The following is a 24,510-nucleotide window of genomic DNA, read 5'->3' on the forward strand; positions in this document are numbered from 1 at the left end:
TAATTTAGACAGACAATAGTTTTTGCTTGTTTCATCTAAATTAGACATTACCTGGATAATTGAGTTTTCTGTAATGGAAATCTGGCAAGACTGTTGAAAACCTGGAATTTTTTTGCATTTTCCAGAAGTCCCTTAGTCGTCCTGAGTCTTAATGACTACCTTTGCTTTAAGTTTTTATTTATTTTTTATTTAAAAATTTTAAAAAAAACTTATTTATTTTTGAGAGACAGAAATACAGAGCATGAGTAGGGGAGGGGCAGAGAGAGAGGGAGACACAGAATCCAAAGCAGGCTCCAGACTCTGAGCTGTCAGCACCGAACCCAAGGCAGGGCTTGAACCCACAAACTGTGAGATCATGGCCTGAGCCGAAGTTGGACACTTAACTGACTGAGACACCCAGGCGCCCTTCTTTTCTATTTTTTTTCTTTTTTGGTCCTTTACTTATTGCTAACTTCTAGTCCCACTCTGTCTATTATAACCAAGACACTGCCATTCACTAGTAGATCACTGTAGTGAAGGCACTCTCTTAATTGAAAGAGGGTGAATGTTAATCAGTTGAATTATTATTATGATATTTCCAGTGCCAAGAGTGCCCAGGAGGCTTTTTAATATGGAAATCCACCAAATGATAATAGGAAAAATTTACTTCTTCCCTGTGCAGTTATAATTTAAAGGTGAAAATAAGTACAATTCAGCTAAGTGGAATTATTAGTTGGTGTTAAACATTGTAACTTTACAAGCTATGAATAATGAATTTCCCCACAGCCTCCTTCCTCCTAAGCTGTTTGTAGGAAATTTAAAGCACAGCATAGATACCTCTCCATCACTTTATATGGTTTAGAATTTAGTATTTTAGATATAAGATCCTCTAGTATAAGAACAAACCCAATAGGATTAACTGTTAGTTTAGTTACCCCTAAGACATGAAAATCACTGCTCCCACTTTACGAAGTGTAAAGTCAACGTCAGATTTGGGTAGGTGGTTGACGATTAAGAAGATTTCTCGTCTATAATTCTTGTAGACTTATTCCAGTGGGTAATTGGAAAGTGGCAAACTTTCTTATTGCCAGATCTCAGAGCCAAGACTTGACTTTCTGTTCCCCTCATTTTGCCTCTCCTTGAATTTATCTGTGACCCACATTTCCGATTCCCAGAAAACACAACAGCAGTTGAACCAGCAATTGCCCACCTTAGTTTTGCAAATTCTCTGGAACATTGTGCTACGTGCATATCTTTTGGAGGCTTAGGATATTCATCTCTCTTTACTTGAAAACAATTGGGATGAAAATTGTTTGTAATGCTCAATGACAGCTTGCTTTCTTATAGTGCCTTTTATGTATGAATCATAAAGCCTTTTATAAACCATAACTCGGTTCTTGCAGCTCCCGGGAGAGGCAGGTCCCATTAACACTGTTTTACAGATGGTCATGAAACAGGCCCAGGGAGTTTCAGTGAGCACCCTAAGGTCAGGCAGTGAGTCAGTGGGAAAGTCGGGGGACAAAGTTGTGGAACTTTTGACATGCACCTCAAATTTGATGCCTTAAGAAGGGCGAAGAATTAATAAATGAGCAAGATAAATAGACATCCACTGGCAGCACTGTTTTGCAATAAGTAATCATTGTTCTGATGAATCATTCAGATTGTGTCTTAGTTTAAATGAATCTGAAATGACAGAATATTTTTCCCGGCAGCCCACCATGGCATACAATTGTTTTGGTAAATTGTTCTTTTGACTTTAGCATTCAAGTTTCTAAGTATATAAATGGGAGGTCACAGGATTACTACTAGGGTGATATTTGGTGGTTTCTGATATGTGATGTAGACAAATAAAGAGGAAGATCTTTAAAATATGCAACGGTAGAAAATGCAGTGGGGGGGCACAAAAAATAATTTTTAGATATGCAGCAATGAACAAGTAAAAACCTGGAAGCTACTTTTTTAAAAAAAATTTTAATGTTTAGTTTTGAGAGAGACAGAGACAGAGCATGAGTGGGGGAGGGACAGAGAGAGAGAGGGAGACACAGAATCTGAAGCAGGTCCCAGGCTCTGAGCTGTCAGCACAGAGCCCAAGGAGGGGCTCATACTCACTCATGAGATCATGACCTGAGTCGAAGTGGGTTGCTTAACCGACTGAGCCACCCAGGTGCCTCTAGAAGCTAATTTTTATAGAGGCCATTTGGTCAGTCCAACCTCTGCTACATTTAAACCATTCTACTTACAAGAGGATTCTATTTGCTGAAAGCACTTGGAGAAGGAGGACTTCATTAGATAATGTTAGAAAATGATCTATTAGTGAAATGTGTCTCTCTGTTGCAGATCAAATGATTTGGTCATTGAGGGAGGTAGATCAGCTTATCCAGATGGGCTTGTTGTTTGCACTTTGGTTAGAGTCATCAGAGGGCCAGGGTCTGCTCCTCAACTTTGCATGCTGAGCTTTTTGGTTTTGTTAGTTTACCCAGGGTTAGCAGGCCCCGGAGGACTGAGTCAAATTAGCCAAACTTTAAATTAGAGACTGATGTATAAACTACAGTGGACGTGTAACTCACATTGACATCAGATTAGCTTATTTGCGCTGGATACTTGGTGCATTTTATTTCTAATAGGAGCTAGGCCACTTGGAAAACAAAATTAATGTCAGAATTCTACGTCAGAAGTCCCTTTCGAGAGTTGAGCGATCTGAATGACATGTTTATTATGTCTGAAAAAGATATATTTGCCTAGTGGACGATGGGAACATCTGCTTGGCTCTCAGATGCCCTGCAGGTCTCTACCCTTCTACAAAGATTACATTACCCTTGCCATGTGTGCATTACTTGAACTGCAGTTTCTCTAATGATACTTATCATTTTTCTTGGGTATTGAGACGTAGACGACCATTTAGATCAGAAAAAAACCTACTTAGAAGTCATTTTTTCAAAAGTTGATTAACTCTGAAGATGTCCACACATTTCACTCATTTTATCTCTTTCATTTTCAACTGATTTCCATGCCAATCTTCTGAATTATAGCTCCACATTCTGGGGCAACACAAAATTGGGACTACTGTTTTTCTTAAATTATATATAATACATAATTTGTCCCTCATGTTGAAAATTAATTATTCTTTTTTAGCTCTTGCTAGTTATTTTTAGTTTTTTTTTTCTTGTGCCTATTTATCCTCTAACACTTGAGCTATTTTGGTACCCATCTTAGAATAATATCTAAATGTGAAAGCTGCAGAATGAAAAGTTGTTTTTGCTGTGGAGCCCCCAGTGGGTTTTCAACCAAAGAAAGAAAAGTTGGTGTCTGTGTTAATATGAATAGGGGAAAAGGATACTGAAGTCAAGGTGATGATGGGAAAGATGAAATTGGCTATTTTCCTTGTAGGGTCATTTTAATCAAGCTTTAGTTCTTTTGTTATTTAGCAATTTAGTTCTTTTGTTATTTAGCAAAAGCAATTTCTGGCTTTAGGTTCCCTTCATAGCTCAGTACCAGAGAGAACCGTGGTCAGAAAAGCAAGGACTGAGCAATATTCTATGAATGGTCTAAAAAGACTAAGCCTTAACCTTGAGCTTTGATCTTGACTGTGGCTGAGCTGCATGTGGAGAAAGACACATTATATATTTTTTAATAGTTTATTTATTTTGAGAAAGAGAGAGAGAGTGTGTGTGTGAGCGGGGGTGGGGAAGAAAAAGAGGGAAAGAGAGAATCTCAAGCGGGCTCTGCACTAACAGTGCAGAGCCCGACTCGGGGCTCGAACTCATGAACTGCAAGATCATGACCTGAGCCAAAATCAAGAGTAAGATGCTTAACTGACTGAGCCACCCAGGTGTCCCAAGACACATTATCTTAAAACATGAAAGATATTTGTATTGTTTCACCCTTACCCTAAATAATGGGCATTCAGTAACAGTAAGAGGCATCCAACTCTTAGAATGTAAAATTGAGGCAGAGAATGGAAGGCAGTCTAGTAGTTGGGAACAATAGACTCTTTCTGGCATCCCTATGGGTATTGGGCATCCTTCCAGTATGAATTCTACCTTCATAATTTTTAGTCCACAACAAATTGCAAAATAATTTCATCTCAAATATAACACTGAATAGTCTTCAAAGAGCTGACCTGGATTGGTAGAGTTCCTATAGTTTCAGGTGACTCCTGGGGCTCTGGCATGTCTCACTACTTCATCTGTTGTAGGGGGCTCCAAACACACATATTCTCCATATTCTCCCTAGATTCATAGTGTTTTGTGAGAAATAAAAGGAGAAAGAAAGATTACTACTGAGAGGCTGAAGCTACTTGAAGCACTGAGAATTGCCTCTAGCCAGACTCTCTGCATTTGGAGCATAAACCTGCAGCTAAGTGGTGGTATCCCAAGTCAAAGTCTTGTCAAATTGGAGAGTCAGAGAGAGCTGTTGACTGTAATTGGTATTAATTCTTTTTTTTTTTTAACATTTATTTATTATTGAGAGATAGACACAAAGCATGAGCAGGGGAGGGGTAGAGAGAGGGGGAAACACAGAATCTGAAGTAGGCTCCAGGCTCTGAGCTGTCAGCACAGAGCCCAATGTGGGGCTCCAAATCACGAACTGTGAGATCATGACCTGAAGTCAGTCGCCCAACCAACTGAGCCACCCAGGCACCCCAGTATTGGTATTAATTGTTACAGGAATCCCCTTCACAGGGGATTCATGAGGGTAATGAACCATCCGTTCTCTTCAAACATTCTAATAATAAATAGCATGACATTCAGATTTCCTGAGAGTTAACTAAGTCCATCACAGAGATTTCTAGTTCTGGCATCCTGGCAACTTAGGGAACACAGGAATTTTAATTTCATGGCCAAAATGGTATTTTCAGTCCCATCTCCTTAGCCAGAATTTTGCTCCTCCCCCAACAAGTAGATTCTATTTCACCTTCTCCCCATCCTCCGACATGGGCCTTTGTGAATCCTTGTGATGGAGTGTGTGGAGAAAGTGATGTGGCATGACGATGGGGCCCAGATCAGAAGAAATGCTAAAGCTTTGGCCTAACTCTCTTTTCTGGGATTCTTGCTCTCAGAACTGGCCGCCATGTTGAAGTCCTGGCCACGTGACGAGGCCACATGTGGGTATCCCAGATGCCAGCGAGCATCCAGTGGCACTGAGTCAATGACTGAGCCTTCAGATAATCACCGCCCCCAGATGTCCCATCTCCCCCACGCACGTGCAGCAGAGGCGACCCAGTCTTGTTGTGCTTTGTCCAAAGTCTTGGGCCACAGAACCCAAGGGCAGAATAACGGCTGTTTTAGCCACTGAGTTTTAGGGTAATTTGTCACAAAGTAATTGATAAGCAGAAGACGGAGCAGAGCTTTTGGAGTAATATATGAATGTGTGAATGGGTCTTGTTAAGTGGTCACATTTTCTGAATATAGAATGAGTTGAACTTTAAAAAATATTTATGAAACCACTTAAAATATTTATTATTTAGATATCTATTAAGCCATCTTAGTACACCATTAAACCATTTAAATACTTTTAAACCACTGCCATGATTTTTATTCTGACACTGCTGCCATATTTTTATATCAAGCTCATCATTATTCAATTAATACTTTTATTTATTGTAACTCACTTTTTAAATAAAAAAGCTTGCTTAAGCCTCAACCTATGTAATGATATCCATAAAATTATGGCTTGGATAGTCCAGCTGTATTTTATTAAAACATTTAAAAATAAATATGTGACAATTAAAAGTAAAAAATATTTATCCATTTATTACCTAAAATGATCTTTCATTCCACAGTTACTGCACATCTCACTTTGGAAATATGGGTCCTACCCTCTGGAAAACAACTGTATATCAAACTGACAATAATAATGCCTTCCAGGGGCACCTGGGTGGCTCGGTCAGTGAAGCATCTATCTGACTCTTGGTTTTGGCTCAGGTCATGATCTCACCGTTTGTGAGTTTGAGCCCACGTTGGGCTCTTTGACAGTGTGGAATCTGCTTGGAATTCTTTCTTCCTCTCTCTCTGCCCCTCTCCTGCTCTCTCTCTCTCTCTCTCTCTCTCAAAATTAATAAACTTAAAAAAATGTCTGAAAAAATAATGCTTTCCAAACCTGTAGTGTTTGGGGTACCATTTCTTAGGGACCAGCCTATGTTAAGGAGACAGAGCAATGTAATTGACATTTCTTGGAGGAAATTTTTATAGCCTGCATACAATCTAGCTGTGTTTAAGGATTCTTGCAGTTTTTTTTATCTGGTCTTTATAGAAAATGACTCTAAAAATCCAAATATGACTTGTTTAATGCTCAGTTTGTGTAAAGATTTTTCCTAGAATTGCAGGGACAGAGACATATCTGTACCTTTGGGGGCTCTGAGCTGGGGTTCAGGACTGGCTTCTGTTTTGTTTCTTTTTTTCTTTTTTTATAATTCTTTCAAATGGAAAGTGTTTGAAACTTGGTGTCTTATTCTGAGTCCCCCTGAAAGCAGAACGTTTGGAGACAGTTCGTTTGGGAATTTTATTCCAGGGAATGTGGACCAGGGGAGTGGCACAGAGGAGGGGAGACCACCCCAAAAAGTGTTAAGTTGGCCATCGTGGTGAGCAGCGCGTGCACAATTCTGTGGGGCTTCTTGGAATAATTTCGCACCTGTCTACCTGAGGGACAAAGGATGGAGACACTTGCCCATTGGTTTGCATTTCCCGTTGGCCAAACATGGGCCCGCTTCTAGGGGTCTGTATATGCATGCATAGTAAATTAGCATAGGCTTCCCTTGCCATGACATCAGAGATGACCTGGGACAAGAAGCAGGAGGAGGCGAGCGGCCCCAACGTTAAGAAGCCATGTCTGGGTGCATCTCTGTGGGGGTAGCTTCAGCCTGCACAAAGTGGATACAGTAAGACATGGAATGATGTGATTTTTTTTCTTTTAATTTTTTTTTTCAACGTTTATTTATTTTTGGGACAGAGAGAGAAAGAGCATGAACGGGGGAGGGGCAGAGAGAGAGGGAGACACAGAATCGGAAACAGGCTCCAGGCTCTGAGCCATCAGCCCAGAGCCTGATGCGGGGCTCGAACTCACGGACCGCGAGATTGTGACCTGGCCGAAGTCGGACGCTTAACCGACTGCGCCACCCAGGCGCCCCGGAATGATGTGATTTTGAACTAGTGCACATGAATATCTGATACACTTGACAAAGGTACCCCCTCTCTGGGATTTAGTTTCTCATCCGTCAGAGGACACACTTGGATTTGAGGACTTTGAGAGGCAGTTCTGATAGTCTAATTACTAGCCTGAGATTGTGCTGGCCTAACGCTACACTCCTAATCCTCTGAACGGCCAGATGAGACCAGGGAAGGAGCGTTGTGTTGAAAGTGTAGAAACACAGGTGTTGGGGAGGGTCATTGAAAAGACAGATGTGACCACCAAGGGACCCAGGAGCTCCCGGGCCCAGGACTTGGGCACTCAGAGGCTCCTCAACTCCTCCCCTGTCCTTTGATGTGAACTTCACCGTCCTTTCCCGCTCCCAGAGGCTGCTTCAAGGACACAGCCTTGAGATAATGATATGGTGTTGAGAACACCACGATGTATGTGACTGAAGCCAGTTAAGGCTTCTTTATCAACTTCTAAGATTTGGCGAGTGGGTACGGGGATCCCTTGGCCTTGCCGCCACCCAAGAGAAGCCTCGTATATAAGTTGCCTTTGCTCATCAAAACTTGTCACCTACTGGCCTAGAGTGGCCTGCCTCTTTCTTTGGTCTGCACTGGGGGGCCAGTTTGGGAAGCTTTGTGAGAGTTGCCAACCAAAAACAGGTCAGCGGGGTGATGCTAAGACCACACCTACCTTATACTTCTGTCTCCGATATAGCTCCTGGCACCCTGACCCTGCTGGATGCCTCGTAGGCCCTGAGTAATTCTGCATCAGGGAAGGATAACACGTCTTGAATGACTTGGAGTCTTCTCTCTCAGGCCCTCTACATAAACATTACTCAGGTCTGATCACAGCTGCGTTTACCTCTTATACTTGAAAGACTGGGAATGGCACCATGCCAGCTACACGGACTTTCCCATATGACAGTTTGTTATGGCCTCTAACTTGGGATTCTACTCATTTCTGTTGACAGCACCTTGATCTTGATCCCTAGTGAAGGCACACATGAAAAATTACATGAGTTTACAAACAGGCATCAAGAGAAAGAGAATAGTGGTTTAATTTAGGATTTCTCAGCCTTGACACTATCCTCAGAGGGTTTATTTTTACAGAAGTCATGTAGCTGGCAACTGGTATTTTCAAGTTCTGAAAGCAGCAACTATTTTGCTGGATTTTGTTTGTGTCTTTCACCTTCTGCTTTCTGCCCTATGGTTCCCTCCAGTCCCAAAGACTCCCAACCTTCTTATGATTAATGCTTTTGAAAAGAGTTTGGAAAATAAATTTCAGTTCAGTTTTGTGGTGCAAATCACTGAGCCTTTGGGGGTTTATAATGTCTTGGTTAATAAGGATTCTGGAGATCCAACCCAGAGGTCTGTGTGAAGTGGGAAAGAAAAGGCAGAACAATTCAGGAAAGATGTATTTAATTTTTGAAACAACCATTATGTTCTGTGCTTAAATTTTTGAGTTTCTTTTTTATATTTCTTCAGAGATAATGAATAGCTTCAATTTGAGAGTGTGAGCATCCCGGAAAAATACAGAACGACAAAAACCTCATTTTGTATTTATTCATTTTTCAACAAGTTCACCCTTCTTCCATTTGATGAGACTAAGTGGGTTCTTTGAACTGGCATTGACCAACTTTGTGATGAATAATATCCTTCTTGCATATCAAACGTTCAGCCTCCCACACATGCCTAATTCATTTTACTCTCAAACGCTTGGCCATGTAAGTGATTGCCGTGATTCAGTTTTGAATGAAAGAATCGCTCAGTTGCAGCCTGTGATAATTATTGCATAAGGCTTAGATTGTTCTTTACAAACGAGAGCAAATTATCTGGCAGTGACGAAGATAATGGGTAGGAGTACTTTAATCTTTCCTCATACCTCCCTCCCTGCATACTCTGCAGACATGATAATAATCTTCATAAGGCTTTTTGTGGAGTTGAAGCTTCGTGTTGCCCATAACTATGTAGTGATAGCTGCTCACCAGATCACTCTTACGTTCCAATGGAGGGATGATTTGTTGATTGCAGTTAACCAAATCACAGAATTGTGTGGAGTTTCTTCAAGCTGCAGGTGGTTGTCATTGTGAGTTTCTTCACTTTTGCAACTTACAGGCATTTCAAAGGATGTGGCTAAATGCTTGCATCTAAAAATAGAATGCACAGGAGTATTAGTAGCTTTCCTCCCTCTACCTTCCATAGTGTAAGGCACCAGCCTTATCTGTTTTCCAGAGAGCCTGCCTGCCATGGTACAGGTGTTAAATAGGAAGCAATCTGTTGGAGTAGATCCCGTGGATTTAATTACTAAGTGAAATAATTGCTTTGGTGTACTTTGTGGCTATGAGAAGACAACTTATGAAATGTCATTTTAAAGTGATTTCAGATGATTTCAGAGTCTGTGAGTCCTGTTTTCTTCAGAAAGGTCTTGCCACTTACACCTGCAAGCTCGATTCACTTCTCTGCTGTTGTTGAACAATTAGTTGTGTGCCATTGCCACCGTTACAGATAATTGTAATTTCAAATTGTAGCTGCAAGCTATTGATGGCTCTCTGTCTCTTCCTGCTTTGTAGTGACCTTGCATTTCGTTCTAATGAAGCAAAAATTGTCAAAGCTATATAAATGAAATGACATGAAATGCAAGGAGAGCACTGCTTGCAACTTACTATTTAAAAGTTTTATTTGTTTTTTGTTATTGATGAAAGTGGAAGAGAAATGAGGACTACATTCTTTGTAGTATCATTAATGGAATGCTGATTGAATGATTCTTTCTAGAACTTTTTGCTGAAACTTTAATGAAGGCATCTCATCGTGTCTAAATAGATCCAGTGCAGGTTGATATCTCCTGGCTCTGTCTTATTTGAATCTCCACTTAGTGACATACGAAGTGCATGATTTTGGTGAGCCATTCAACCTGCTTCAACTTTAACTCCTCACACGGCATGATACCTTACTCCGGAGCATTTCTGGAAGCATTTAATATGATGGAGAATGGAAAGCCTCTAACCAACGCCTGAAAGAAGGTCTTGTGCCCCCCAAAATGTTCATTTCCTTTTCTCTTGAAGCTGAGGGAAGATATTTTCTAACACTCTTTTATTTGCCATTTTCAACTTTCAGTGGAAAGAAGAATCAAGACAGAGTAATGAGTTATAAAAATCTCTACCATCTCAGAATTGGGGCTGTGGGAAATGCAAACGTCTGTGTGACTTTACTACTGACTCTACTTTTGGCTTCTGATTCATTTGCATGATTAAGTACTTTTCCATAGCAGGCAGTGAATTCATAGCTGGTAGAAGCCTGTAAACTGCTCATCCATTTAAAACAAGCAAACCAGCCCCAGTGACCAGGGACTCTGACCTTCAAACGCTAACTGGGACATTCCCCACGGTGGGAAGACCATAGTTACAACATTGTGGAAGGTAGTCATCTTGTTAATTTCTCCCTCTGCCTGAGAACACTCTGACAGTCCCGGAGGGAGAGACGGTCTGATCCCTGGGAATTACAATACAGCCCACAGCACAGCATCGTCTTGTTTGGGTGTGTTACTAGCCTCCAATTAGAAACTTGGGGAGCTTGCTAAGTGGCTTTAGTGGAATGAATGGAGACAAATGAAGCATTCTGCAAAGGGACTTCCAGTGAGTTCTAACACAAAGCTGTTTGTTTTGTGGATGTTTAAAACCTAGTCTATCTGTAGCCCTCAAAGATATGTAAATCCACGATTGTCCCTCTCTCCTACTCCAAGGAAGCCAGTTTACAGAATGAGTCAGATCTTACGGCTGTTTTGATATAGAAATATCACTGGCCACATAAGCTGTGTTACAGTGACTTATTTTGCTAGAAGTAAAATGGTTTTAAACAGGTGCATGGAGAGGATGGATCATTTAGGTGTACAGAATTGACTATCTTGTAGTGAGATGAGCTCAAGGGGAATGATATCCTTATATGGTTTCCCCAGGAATAAAAAGCATAATTAAATATTATAGCACACTGTTTACACATTCGCTTATTACCAAATATTGATTAAGTTCCTGCTTTCTCCCATGGGCTCCTCCCCTTATCCCTCATGTAGACAATCCCTTCAAGAGCCTTGGCTTGTCCGTGATAAAAACGCATGCGTTTGTGTGAAAATAAATATCTTTTGAATATATTGAGCATCTTGGGATAAAGACACTGTACCCTTTTAAATTAACATTATAATAATTTTAAAATTTAACTAAGCTGGAGCGCCTGGGTGGCTCAGTCGGTTGAGTGTCCGACTTTGGCTCAGGTCATGATCTCACAGTCCATGAGTTTGAGGCCCGCATTGGGCTCTGTGCTGACAGCTCGGAGCCTGGAGCCTGCTTCGGATTCTGTGTCTCCCTCTCTCTCTCTCTGCCCCTCCCCGACTCATGCTCTGTCTCTCTCTCTCTCTCTCTCTCTCTGTCAAAAATAAATAAACATCAAGAAATTTTTTTAAAAATTTAACTAAGCCTATTCCACTGGCATATTAATGAGTCTTATGAATCACTCTTATCCATTATTATTAGATTAAAAATTTTAGGAATAAAGCTCATCAGTTTATTTAGAAAGGGACTTGGCTACAAATGCAGTCACTTAATTAGCTTCTAATTTGCTTTGCTGCTTGAACATAAAGGGTTCTACTCTTCCTGAATGTGTCTTGCTCCGGTCGCTTGATTAATTTTCTGAGCCAACTCAGACTCCAAACATAAGTCCTTGTGTCCTTTTTCCTGACAGGCCTTGTCATTGTCATCTTGAAGCATATTCAGGGAGGCTCCTTGTCCATTGGAAGCCCCGTTAGCTATGGAAGAGTGGCTGATTAAGTTATGCTTAAAACGTATTAAGTGCCAACAACAACCGGGCAGGGTGTGGGTTCGTAATGAGTCCTAGTCAGAAGGGAGAGAGTGTGTGATGGTAGGCTGGTGGCGTGTTTGGTGTCACTGTCAGATCGACACTCATTGTATCCAAGCAAGATGAAGGAGGGACCAAATGTGGGCTGGGGTGACGGAGAGCTTTGAAGCTGTCAGGTAACCTTCTTAATCCTGGGACTAAGTACAGTTCAGAAGCCTTATGATTTAGTTACCAAACTACTAAAGTATCTTTATGAGGATGAAGGCTTCTCGAGAGACAATTAACCTAGGGATTCACAAGATGTTCTAAGGCACGCTGGCCTGGGCCAAAGAAGCCAGGAAGACCAGGGCGGGAGCCCCACCCACCAGCGAGGATATATAAAAGCCCGGGAGCCTGGAGGGACATTCACAATTCAGAAGCTTGCTTCAGCGAGTTACCCACAGCTCTCTGTCTGGCACCATGTCCTACAACTGTTTCACAAGAAACTGCTCTTCCAGGCCAATTGGAGGACACTGCGCTGTCCCAGTGGCCCCAGTTGCCACGGCTTCTACCCAGGATGCTGACTGCCTGAGCGGCATCTATTTGCCCAGTTCCTTCCAAACTGGCTCCTGGCTCCTGGACCACTGTCAGGGGACCACCTGTGAGCCCACTGTTTGCCAGCCAACCTGTCACCAGCAAAATCCTTGCATCTCCAGCCTCGGACAGGTGACCTGCTCTCGACAGACCACCTGTGTCTCTAATCCTTGCTCGACCACCTACAGCCGGCCACTCACCTTTGTCTCCAGTGGCTGTCAGCCCCTGGGTGGCATCTCTAATGTGTGCCAGCCAGTGGGAGGAGTCTCCACTGTCTGCCAACCAGCCTGCGGGGGCTCCAGGACGTACCAGAGGTCCTGCATGTCCAGCTGTCGAAGAACTTGCTAAGTGTGTAGGAGCCAGTGAGCGAATCAAGACTCCAGGACCTGCCAGCTGTGTTTCCAGGCTCGTCCAGGATGCTGCCTGTCCCTGAACAACTCTTCATTGCTGATCCCTCTTCTGACTGCCTCACTGCTTGGCTGCTAGCTCTGAATAAGCTGCCTTCGGCAATCTATGAGTTTTCTGGCTAGCACCAAGCTTATTTTAAGGGTTGATCACTGGTGGCGCATATGCGTCTGGATGTTTCCAGAAACTTCACTTCCCATACTCCGGTCTCTGCTGGTTTTGACGTGTTTTGACCTTGCTGCTGTGTCTTTTGGCTTCCGCTTTTGTGCCTCTGAGGAAAGGAACTTGTCTCGCTCTGTATTTTCTCAATAAACCTGCTTACTTGGCATTGCAAACGTATGTCTCAATAGAGTTCTTTATTTGCAAGAGTTTTTGCTGTCTGTGAACCATCCTTGCTGATCAGTGTCTGACTTTCTTTTCTGAGCCTAGAGTATGGGTTCAGTCATTGTGTTTCAGGACAAGCAAGGGAATATCTGGTCTTTTAGTTGGTCAGAGAATCTTTGGACGTGTAGTGGTATACAGTGACGTGTCTTCCATATTCACTCAGTTTTTATGGGTGTACAGAATAATTTCCATGTGGGCAAAAGAAAAGTTACCTGGGTAACCAAGTAGTTTGGGGAATTATACAGTGAAGGGGGCAACAGAGTCTATTAGAGCCTCAGAGTCTTACTTTATCAGAGAACCACAGTGGAAAACTTTGCAGAAGATCCCTCCATGATCAGATAGGACAGAGTGAGAAGGAAGAAGGGTGGGGAAGTTGGTTTCCAAGGCCTGAGATTCAGGGCATCAAAGGGTGGCTCCAGCTCTGTATTTCCCTCACTTGCTGCTGAGGGTTGGTAGATCTCCCCAAAATGCTCTGAGTAAATCAAATCTCCAGGTGTTAGTAAATCTGGGCAAGAGAGACTTAAAAACAACCTTCGAAAACAACACGGTGGTTTGTTTCAACAAGAACCTTATTTTGTGCTTGTTCTCTACTGGAACCCACGTACTGATTAAACAAACCATCTGGGCTGGTGGTCCACTGCTAATTCTTTTTGCTTTATTTTAAAGTGAGAACTGGCTACCGACTGGTTTGCTTTTGTCCTTATCCTCTGTTATGTCCAGAAACACATCTCTATTTTCTTTTCAGAGTTGCTGAAGGAGACACAGACGAGGAAGATTTTTACAGAAAATGGAGACATACGAGGTGTGTGTTCCGTGAGCAGAGAGCCTTTTCTCATAACAGTGGACCTTAGTGCCTGCGGCAGAGTCTGATTGGCGACCTCTGTTGACAGCAAAACGGTTTTCTTATTTCACTAATAGTTTTTCAGAGAGGCATAGATGATTTCCAGATAGATGGAGTGTTTTCAAATTTTTCCCATTGCTGACTCTACTCTGAGAAGTAAGGATCCCTCCAATCAAAGACATGTTAGTATCTATGAGTCACAGTAATATCTCATTAAGGCAAGACATGGTTCTTATAATATATTATTTCCATACCCATTGTCTTTAAAAGTCAAACTCTGGATTTCAGATAAGTTCTGGTTTATTCTAACATATAAATCCCTGGGGGAAACCCTCAATGGCTCCTGCAAAGCTATTGTTCACATGACTCTCACTGAATGTTTATTTCCACCATTTCACTGTGATCTGGAAAATTCAAAGTTTTCAGAGATTGAAAACATATTTAATTTGTTTTTTATTCTCTAGCTTTCTAATTTTTCAATAAAAAATTGTAAGGACAGAGATTCCTTCCATTTCTTTTTTATTTAGATGGCTAATCATCTCAATAGATTTGTATATTACTGATATATAATAGCAAAGATTTTACACGCTGCTATGAGTAAAGTTTTGCTCGGGGTATTATTGCATGGTGTGAATGTTCAAGGATGATGTAGCTATCTTGCCAACCTATTTCCTTGCCTTTATTTCTGTTTGGGGAGTTCTCTGATTTGCTGTTAGAGCTATTCTCTTTGTACTTGAACTTTGAAAAGTCTCTCCATTCTTTGCTTTATTTCACAATAAATGATAAAGTTTCAGTGTTTGCCTTTGAGGGCTGGCTTTTAAAAGATAGGGCAATGACTTCTTTCTCCTCTTGGTCTGGGGCCTAGAAACATGTCTTGTATGTATGTAATATCCTGTCATGGTAGGGAAGTGATTTGACGGTCTTCAGTTCGAATCCCGGTTCTGTCGCTTGGCTGCAGGTTCGTTAAGCTCTCAAAACCTTAGCTCATCTGTAAAATGGGGAGAATGGTAGCATCTCATGCCTCTCTTTTCAGGAATAAACCGAGGTAATGTGTGTGTCTCCCAGCTGTCAGCTGACGCATCCTGCCATTTGATATTAAAGTGAACCTGGCATTCTTATCTCCTTTCCTTCTTTGGTGGAAGTCCTGGCTACTCCTGGCATTTCTCAGGGATCTGGGTTGAGATGCTGGGAGGAGATGCCTTACTGTTTCCTTTCCTAATCCCTCTGGCTCTGAATTTTTATTAAAAAATTTTTTTAAATGTTTATTGATTTTTGAGGGAGAGAGACAGAGCACTGGGGGTGGAGGGAGGGACAGAGAGAGGGGGAGACACAGAATCCGAAGCAGGCTCCAGGCTCTGAGCTGTCAGCACATAGCGTGATGTAGAGCTCGAACCCACAAACCTTGAGTTCATGACCTGAGCCAGAGTCAGACGCTTAATTGACCGAGCCATCCAGGTGCCCCTCTGAACTTTTACTTTAGAAGAATTAGTTCATTTTATGGATCTTCTTCCTATGCCATAGTCTGTTTCTGTTCCAACTGTAACGATTCAGATATCTTAGCCCAACTTCCTTCCCTTGCTGTCCACAGAATCCACTTACACAAGGTATTTGTGTGTCTAACAACAGACTTTACAGAAAATCTGGGACCTAGATGGCATTGGTATTCTAGTGAGGAAAACAAATTAAAATTGAATTTTAGACATTATGAAGTTCCTGGGTCATTGTGTCTGGAACATTATCATGTTCAGTTCAGACCCAAACCCCTCCTTCCCTCCTCCTCTCCCTCCCTTCCTCCCTCCCTTCCTCACAACTAACTTATCTCTAATGTTCCAGCTTCTGTGCAAGGTGCTGGTGCATGGTAGTAAACAAAACTGCTATGATTCTTGCCCTCATGAAGCTCATAGCTTAGTTAAGAATAATTTCTACAGAACTTTTATATTTTCTTCTATATCTTGGCCTTAGGGGTTCTACGTACTTTGCTTTTCCCCACAAATGCTTGTAAGGGCTTCCCAAGGTGCTACATCACATAAATAAAGGGTAAGCTTCTCTACATTGTTTCATATATGAAGCTTATTTACATTACAACTATGATAAAAACTGAAAACACAACCAACCTCTGGGATATTTGGCTTTAAATCTAGGAGACCTAAAGCTTATAACAGTCAAGGGAGAGTGTACTAGTAATCGTTGAATGGCAAGAATGGATGGTTGACAAATTGGGGTACAGACCCAGACTGGTGCCCTCTAAAACTGCTCTCTGCATTCAGAGGAGGTAGGCTCTGCGATCTGACCTTAGCCTTGGTAAATATCTACTTGGTCTCTTGATATTTTTGGAAACTATAGCTTATGCTTAGGAATTTATAAATGCCTTCATATCTGAAGGGCCTTGTGTTAGCTTTCATGGGGATAGGATCCTTATTTAGTAAGATCGCTTGCTCCAACGTCTTTGATATGCTCTATTCTCCTGTATTTAACAGCCTGCTAGGCATTTCCAGAAATATGTCTTCTAATAAAATTCAAAGAAATTTTCAAAACTCAAATTGGTCATAATGTAGTTTATGAATTAGGGATATGATTTGTGTTGCACGCTTCAGATTATGCAACAATTGTGATCAGGAACCAACTCCCATTAGCACAGGCGAAGAGCTATTATAAGCAAATACAATGGTTTTGTGGAAGTTGTTCTGCGCTTTACTGTGGAAATGGAAAATAAAAGGGACAACGCAGCATCCAAATTGTGCTAATGGTAGTTCTAGTGCCCCTGGAAAAAGGCAGGTGATCCTCTGGAACAAGAGCTGGGTGGGGTCAGCTTAGGATTTGCTTAGAGGTGTTTTGATTTCATAGCCACAAACTTTCTACCATAAGACAGTTTACCATTGAAATTTCTTCAGAAAAAGTGGCTTTATCAGCTTGGATCTGAATGTCTAGCCCCTAACCCCCATTTTCCCTTCATTAAACATCTTAATACAAGTTTTCTTGGGAACACATCAATTGCATCATGGCAGAGAAGACCTACACCACTAAAATGAGATATTCTTGTACAAAAACTTCTCATTATATTCAGTCTTGCCTCTTGGTTAACGCTGCCACTATCTTCCAAGTGACCTAGGATGGAAATCCCGTCACCACGTTTTACTTCTCTTTTCCCTAATTCCACACGTTTGATTCCTTAGAGATGGAATAGTTCTTAGCATTTCCTCTATCCCTGCTTGCAACGGGCAGTCATACCTTACACTCCAGTAGTGCATAAGCCCCTAAGTGATCCCACTGTTTCTCTGTCCTCTCAGGACGGTGTACCACATCTGTCCATATTAGCTTGCCAAGGCATCCATAACAAAATATCATAAACTGGGGAGCTTGAACAACAGAAACTGATTGTCTCACAGTCTGGAGACTTGTTGCCTAAGATCAAGGTGTCAGCAGGATTCATTCCTACTGAGGCCGTGAGGGAGAATCTGTTCCATTCCTCTCCTGGAGCTTCTGGTGGTTTGCTGGCCATCTTTGGTGTTCCTTGGCTTTTAGAAGGACCCTGATAGCTGTCTTCATCTTCACACGACATTCTCCCTATGTGTGTTTGTGTGTCTGTGTCTGTGTCCAAATTTCCCCCCCCCCCCTTTTTTTTTTCTTGAGAGAGACAGAGTGTGTGTGTGTGTGAGTCAGGTAGGGGCAGAGGGAGAAGGAGAGAGACAATCTTAAGCAGGCTCCATGCCCAGCACAGAAACCCAACGTGGGGCTCAATTTCACAAGAGATCATAACCTGAGCCAAAATCAAGAGTTGGACGCTTAACTGACTGAACCACCCAGGCACCCCAAATTTTCCCTTTTTGTAAGGACACCAGTCATGCTGAACTAGGGTCCTACCCTCCTCAAGTATGACCTCATTTTAACTAATTAGATCTACAATTATATCTATTTCCAAACAAGGTCACATTCTGAAGTGCAGGTTAGGACTTCAGCGTAGAAATGTTTGAAGGTACAAATCAACTCATAAGACTATCAAGGCACAATTGTGATCATGCCATTTTCCTTCTCAAAAAATATCAAAATGTGCTTATTGCCTGAGGAATGCCATTAGACTTGGTGGCCAAGCATTCTTAATTCCCAGCAGAATGTATATATAAATATATCTAATAAATATATAAATGAATATACAAATATATAAATAAATATACAAATATAAATATACACACATATATATACATATACATATATACATATACATATATCTACATATATATACACACACACACATATGTATATATATATATATATATATATATATATATATATACACACATATATGTATTACTCTGGTTCTGTTTCTCAGGAGAACTATTATAAATATAGTACCTCAATTATTAATTATACTTTCAATTATAGAAATGAATAAGAACCTAAAAAGTCAAACATTATATTATTATGTATACATTATGCTAAGTAATCATAATATAATGTTTGAGTTTTTAGGTTCTTATTCATTTCTATAATTGAAAGTTTAATTAATAATTGAGGTACTATATTTATAATGGTTCTCCAGAGAAACAGAAGCTGCAGTAATATATACATATGTATATATGTATATATGTTTATATATACATATTCCTATTGGCTCTGTTTCTCTGGAGAACCATGATTAATGTAATTCATCTTATATATGATGTACTTTTCACAAGCCAGACTGGAAAATGCTTTCTGCTCACACTCCATTGGCAAGTCCCAGTCATGTGGGCCACACTTAAGTGCAAAGAATTGGTTCATATGGTCCATGTGTGGGCAAAAAAGGAAGAGAAGGTGGGTCTGGCGAACTGAGAGCCTGTGTCTGCAATATTTGTAAGAATGAAGAGTGTAATGTGAAACTCTGACTCATAGTAAGCACCCCGAAAGTGGTGAGTGAATCTGAATTAGACTTCTATTTCCAGCTGTCTATCAAAGGAGACCTGTTTTAGGAAAATATCTCTTTTTGGAAAGGGATGCCTTTAGGCACTAATCTAATATATTCACAGGTTGCTTACAGCATTTAAGGATCTGTCTTTCTAGGAGACATTATTTTTTATTTTTTTAAATGTTTATCTATATTTGAGAGAGAGAGAGAGAGAGAGACAGACAGACAGACAGGGAGAGAGAGACAGAGGATCCAAAGCAGACTGTGCACTGAGAGCAGTGAGCTAGATACGTGGCTTGAATTAATGAACCATGAGATCATGATCTGAGCTGAAACCAAGAGTAAGACTCTTAATTGACTGAGTTGCCTAGGCACCCCCTAGAAAACATTATTTTTTAAATCCAAGGAAAATATTTCTAGAAAAAAATTGAGATGTAAACAATTAGTGCTCATTTAAAAGGAACTAATTCAGGTAATGGCTACAAGGACTGGGAATAATTGAGATATTTCTAACTTGAAATAAAATGGGAATTGACCAGGCAACAGTTCCATAAATGAAACAATGTTCTATTTTCCTCTAGTTAGTATAAACTACATCATCTTATATTACCTAGTCCTTCATTCTGGCCCCTATTTTCATTGTGTAACTATCTTTTGAAAGAAGTCAGTGCTGGAAGAGACTTTGATAGTAATATACAACTCTGTTATTTAACAATGAGGAAATAGAAATGGAATGACTTGTATATAAATATAGTCAGTGTTGGACACACTAAATGGCTTCTAATTGAGTGTTTTTTAAATATGAATATGAAAATTTTGTGACTCCTTATTCATTCTCCTTTCTTAATGAGTTATACTACAAGTAATCTATCCAGGAGTATCATAAGCTATGTCACCACTATTAGATTCTTTATTCTTCAACAAAGGTCTTATACACCTGTAGTTTATCTGAAATCCAAATGTAACAGGGAGTCCTATATTTTTATTTGGTACCTGGAAATCCTAAATGTAATAAGTTTCCCTTAGGGAACTGCTCTACTCTAGAGGACATAGCCAGCTATCCAACCACAGAGGCTGACTGACTCCTTCTGATGTCTGTCCTGTCCTGTTTGACATGACCCTCCACAGCCCTCACAGGTTGTGGGGAGTTACTGCACCCCAATGGTGCAGTAAGGCTAAACTGGTATACAACTGACCAGTGGCAAGCTAGTCTAGCTGAAGATTCTGTTCTAGCTTGTTCTCCTTACCACTTGGGGCCATCTTCTCTACTTTCTTCATCCTCTATTGTGTCTAATTCTCTGTACCACTAGCCATAGTCTTTTTAAAATATTTTTTCAGTATAGGCATGCCTCATTTGGGACAAGAGTTGGGACATACCTGTAGTAAAATTTTGTTGTTTATCTGAAATTCAAATGTAACTGGGATCCTGTAATTTATCTGTAAAACTCAGTGGAAGTCTTACTTGATTTTGCATTAATTTTGGAATGGAAAAAAGGAGGAAAGTGTTTGAGAAGTTCAGATCCAATTAATTTTACATGATTTATTTTCCATGCCTTTCAGATTTTTAATATTTCCACAATGTGCTATGAATCTCTGCTAGAGAGATATATGATGCAGAGATGTTCATCTATCGTCTCTATCATCTCTATCATCTATCTATCTACCTACCTATCTATCTATCTATATCTATCATCTATCTAATCTATCTTTTTTCTTTTCTTTCTTTCATTTATTTATTTCTTTTTAATGAAACCCTTTTTATCTCAGAACATCTGGTAGGACTATCATTTTGTGAAAGATATTTTGGAAAACACTGACGAAGAGCTGTGCAGCGCCACTCAGAGAAGCCAGCCTGCAAGGTGGATTTCACCGTTTCTCTAGTGTAAGATAAGTGTGAAAAGACCAAGACAGTTACACAAATCTTAAGAAGAAAAATAGAAGTACCCATATCACTTGCACAAGAGCCAGTACAGCATAATTTTGATGGATCATTAAATTGTTCCATCTTCTACATTGTGTAATATGAAGCATCGGACAGGCTGGTTGATCAAATTCTTGGATTCAAAGTTAAAGTTCTTCCACAGATACTACAAAATTAGCATGTCTAGACCATGTTCTATATGAAAGGCTCTCAGTGAAGCGGTTCAAGGCTGCCTATATCTCTGGTGCAAAGGTAATTGGAAAGCCAAACTGCATTTCTGAGTGAATAGTGCTGACCGAGCTGTGTAATATTTTGATGGGTAGTTTTGGGCCTTTCAAAGTGAGATGTGGCATTTGAATGCAAATAAACCCATTGCAAAACAACCCCAAACCTTTGGCATTTTAGAATCATTTCCTGATTCTTTTTCTTCAGAGAACTTATTTCCGTGTAGAACCTATCAAGTGAGTGATTTTTCAAAGCTGCTGACTGGCCTCTTCAAGGTCAAGGGGAAAATTGATGGTTTAGAATTATGATTAGATTCTCCTCCTACTCCTTTCCTTCTTTTATTTCTTATTTGATGGCTTTATTTTCTCATTTTATCTCCTAACTTTGCATATTTCCCTGAGATAGAAGATGAACTCAGAGACATATTGAGCAGGGAGTTTCCAGTAACTCTGAGGTGTCATTTATGCATTTAAGGTCAGGGGACACTGGAATGACTTTATAGTTGAAAGCAATTGCTCAGTTAAGCATTCATTCATGCAGCTAATATTTTTAAATATATGGTAGTACTTTGACAGTCTTTCTCTCTTACGAAGATTCAAATATAGTGAGGAAGCAGATATATAAACAACCAGCTCACATGAAATAAGTATTGTAATAGGGAAGCATATATAAAGTGAAATAAATTTGAAAAATGCTGGGTGATTGAAAGTTAAGCTGGGTTCTTTGCTATAGATTTTATCTGAGCTTTTAATATGGTAATATACATTGTGACTCTCTAAGGGTGGAATATAACTTGGAATGTATCCCTGAAACTTTTCCCCCTGGAATATCTGGAAGGAACAGGGTCCTGTTAAACACACCCCATAAAGCCATGCATTATGGTGTATATACCAAATTGGACATGGATTACTTTTGTTAAAATGTCACTTTCTGGGGCGCTTGGGTGGCTCAGTTGGTTAAGTGTCCCACTCTTGATTTTTGGCTGAGGTCATGATCTGATGGTTGTGAGACCGAGCCCCCCACATTGGGCTCCAGGCTGGGTGTGAAGCCTGCTGAGATTCTGTCTCTCCTTTTGCCTCTCCCCCACTCGTGTTCTCTTTCTCCCTCTCAGAAAAAAAAATGTGACTTTCTATGTTAGCCATCTTTTTTTTTTTGAGTTTTCAAGATGTGTCCAATCTCCATACTTTAAATAGCTGTTATATAAAAAAGTAGGTTTTTCAAATTTCAGGGTGCAGCCTTAGCTTACCTTCTCTCTCATTCTGCCAGCCCCATAATGGTTTCTTTTAGTCTCTTTCAGTGTGTGTGGTGTGTGTCATCAGGGAAGGCTTTTTGCTTGTATAGGCACAATATGGTTAGGTGACTGACACACATACATACATGCGTGTGTGTATGTGTATCCGACCAATTTTAATCCTAAAATCTTTTGTTAGATTTCATATAAGTTAAGTTCTACTTGACACAACAAGGAGGTTAGGAGTGGTTGCTAGTCCTTTTGGGTGGGGGGGCGGTGGGGTGGAAAGAACATACTATAAACAGAAATAAACGTACTATATTTAGGTAGAAATGAATGCAAATAATATTTATATACAATTTAAAATGAGAAAAGGATTTGAGGGAATATGATAAAATTTGGGAAGACAAGAGACACATTGTTTAAAATATGTTGGCTCTTCCTCAACATTTCCTTCATGTGTACTTGTGTATTGGCATTAACAGCACCTTGACCTAGGCCTTTATTATCTCATACCTGGCCGTTATAATAGCTAGCTAATAAGTTTCCCTAATTATAACCTCTTATCCAAATTAATTTTCTTATTGCACCATTGTGATCTCATAATCAAACTTTATTAGTTCCTAATAATTTATTAAAATCATCAAGGTGTAATGGATAGGGCATTGAACTAGGAGTTAAAAGTTATGTTTTTGAGAGCTACTCATGAGCTGTATAACCTTGAAAAGGTTGCTCAACATCTAGAGGTGAAACTATGTCTACCTATAAATTCATATAATATCCTGGCTGCCTAATTAGTAGTATTGCTGTAGAATTTAAACACAATGTGAAAGAAAGGTCTTTATAAACGTTGAAGCAAAACATACATGTAAACTACTGTCTTTGCTCCTCGAAGTCTGTATTTCTTAGGCTGCCAATCTATACCTTACCAGACCACGATTACCTTTCTGTTATATGTTGACCATTTGCTTGCACAAACAGGGCAATTCGTTCAAACTAGAATGCCTTGGGATTTCATAGCTAAACACATTTGCTAGTTCTTTTTCTTTTTCCTGCTATTTTCTCATCCTTTAAAGTATTGTTGTATCTCCATGGTGCCTTCTGTATTAGGCATCTATGGCTGCTGGAATAAATCAGTACACACTGGAGGTCTTAAGACAACAGAAATTTATTTTCTCACAATTGTGGAGGCCACAATTCCAAAATCAAGGGGTTGCAGGGTCATGCTCCCTTGGAAGGCTCTAGGGAAGATGCCTTTCCTTAGCTTCTGGGGGCTCCTGCCATTCCTTAGCTTGTGGAAACATCTCCAATCTCTGTTTCCACATCACTTGGGCTTCTCCTGTGTCTCTGTCTCTCCTTTGCTGTTTCTTACAAGGATATTTGTCTTGGAGTCAGGGTCCACCTTAAACCGAAGATGATCTCATCTCAAGATCCTTAACTCAGTTATATCTTCAAAAACTCTATTTCCAAATAGGCCATATTTATGGGTACTGGGGGTCAGGACATGGACATATAATTTTGGGGCCCCTATTCAAACCACTACATCTTCTCTGCTCATTCCAACCTATTAGTTTGGCCAGCATATACTTCATATGCAATCTTGAAATAGCTGAGAGGAAACCACTGATCATGAGCCAATTAAATGCTTTCAGTTTGCAAGAACTATTTATGAAGAGTTTAGTGTTTGGTTCATCTAATTTAATTATTTTACAACCAAAACTGCACCCCATGTAAAGAAGTAGCACTATTTAATTTTCTATCAAAAAAAGTTGAATTATTTAAGTGCTTTTTACAGCTTTAAAACTGAAAAGAAATTTTCTTATTTTTAACACATAATTGGTAAATGGAACTCTATTCAATTGTAAAATATAAACCATTTAAAAGCATTCTGGCTCAGCAATGTATAAAAAATCAGATTATTATTTTATTATTAGCACAACTAATGCTGTAGAACTCAGAAAAGTATCTCTGAACTGGGTACAGATGAAGAGCCAAACCTTGACATTGATCTTTTATTGAGATAGCACAGACTGCATTAGCTCAATACACTAGGTATTCATGCGATACTCAGTGTGAGCTCAAACCCATTAC

General features: G+C 40.2%; 1 protein-coding gene across 1 annotated transcript; it reads left to right on the top strand.

Moving 5' to 3' along the window:
- The first annotated feature begins 12,356 nt into the window (after positions 1-12,356).
- On the top strand, positions 12,357-13,270 carry LOC123576011 (keratin-associated protein 11-1). Its single transcript, XM_045437046.1, has one exon. It carries the CDS (start codon positions 12,417-12,419, stop codon positions 12,876-12,878), a length of 462 nt encoding a protein of 153 aa, XP_045293002.1. The 5' UTR covers positions 12,357-12,416; the 3' UTR covers positions 12,879-13,270.
- The last annotated feature ends 11,240 nt before the right edge of the window (positions 13,271-24,510 follow it).

This window comes from Leopardus geoffroyi, chromosome C2 (genome assembly GCF_018350155.1).
Source record: "Leopardus geoffroyi isolate Oge1 chromosome C2, O.geoffroyi_Oge1_pat1.0, whole genome shotgun sequence".
Lineage (NCBI taxonomy): Eukaryota > Metazoa > Chordata > Mammalia > Carnivora > Felidae > Leopardus > Leopardus geoffroyi.

Excerpts from the sequence above, each read along its gene's own strand:
- LOC123576011 (XM_045437046.1), top strand. The coding sequence starts at position 12,417 with ATGTCCTACAACTGTTTCACAAGAAACTGCTCTTCCAGGCCAATTGGA.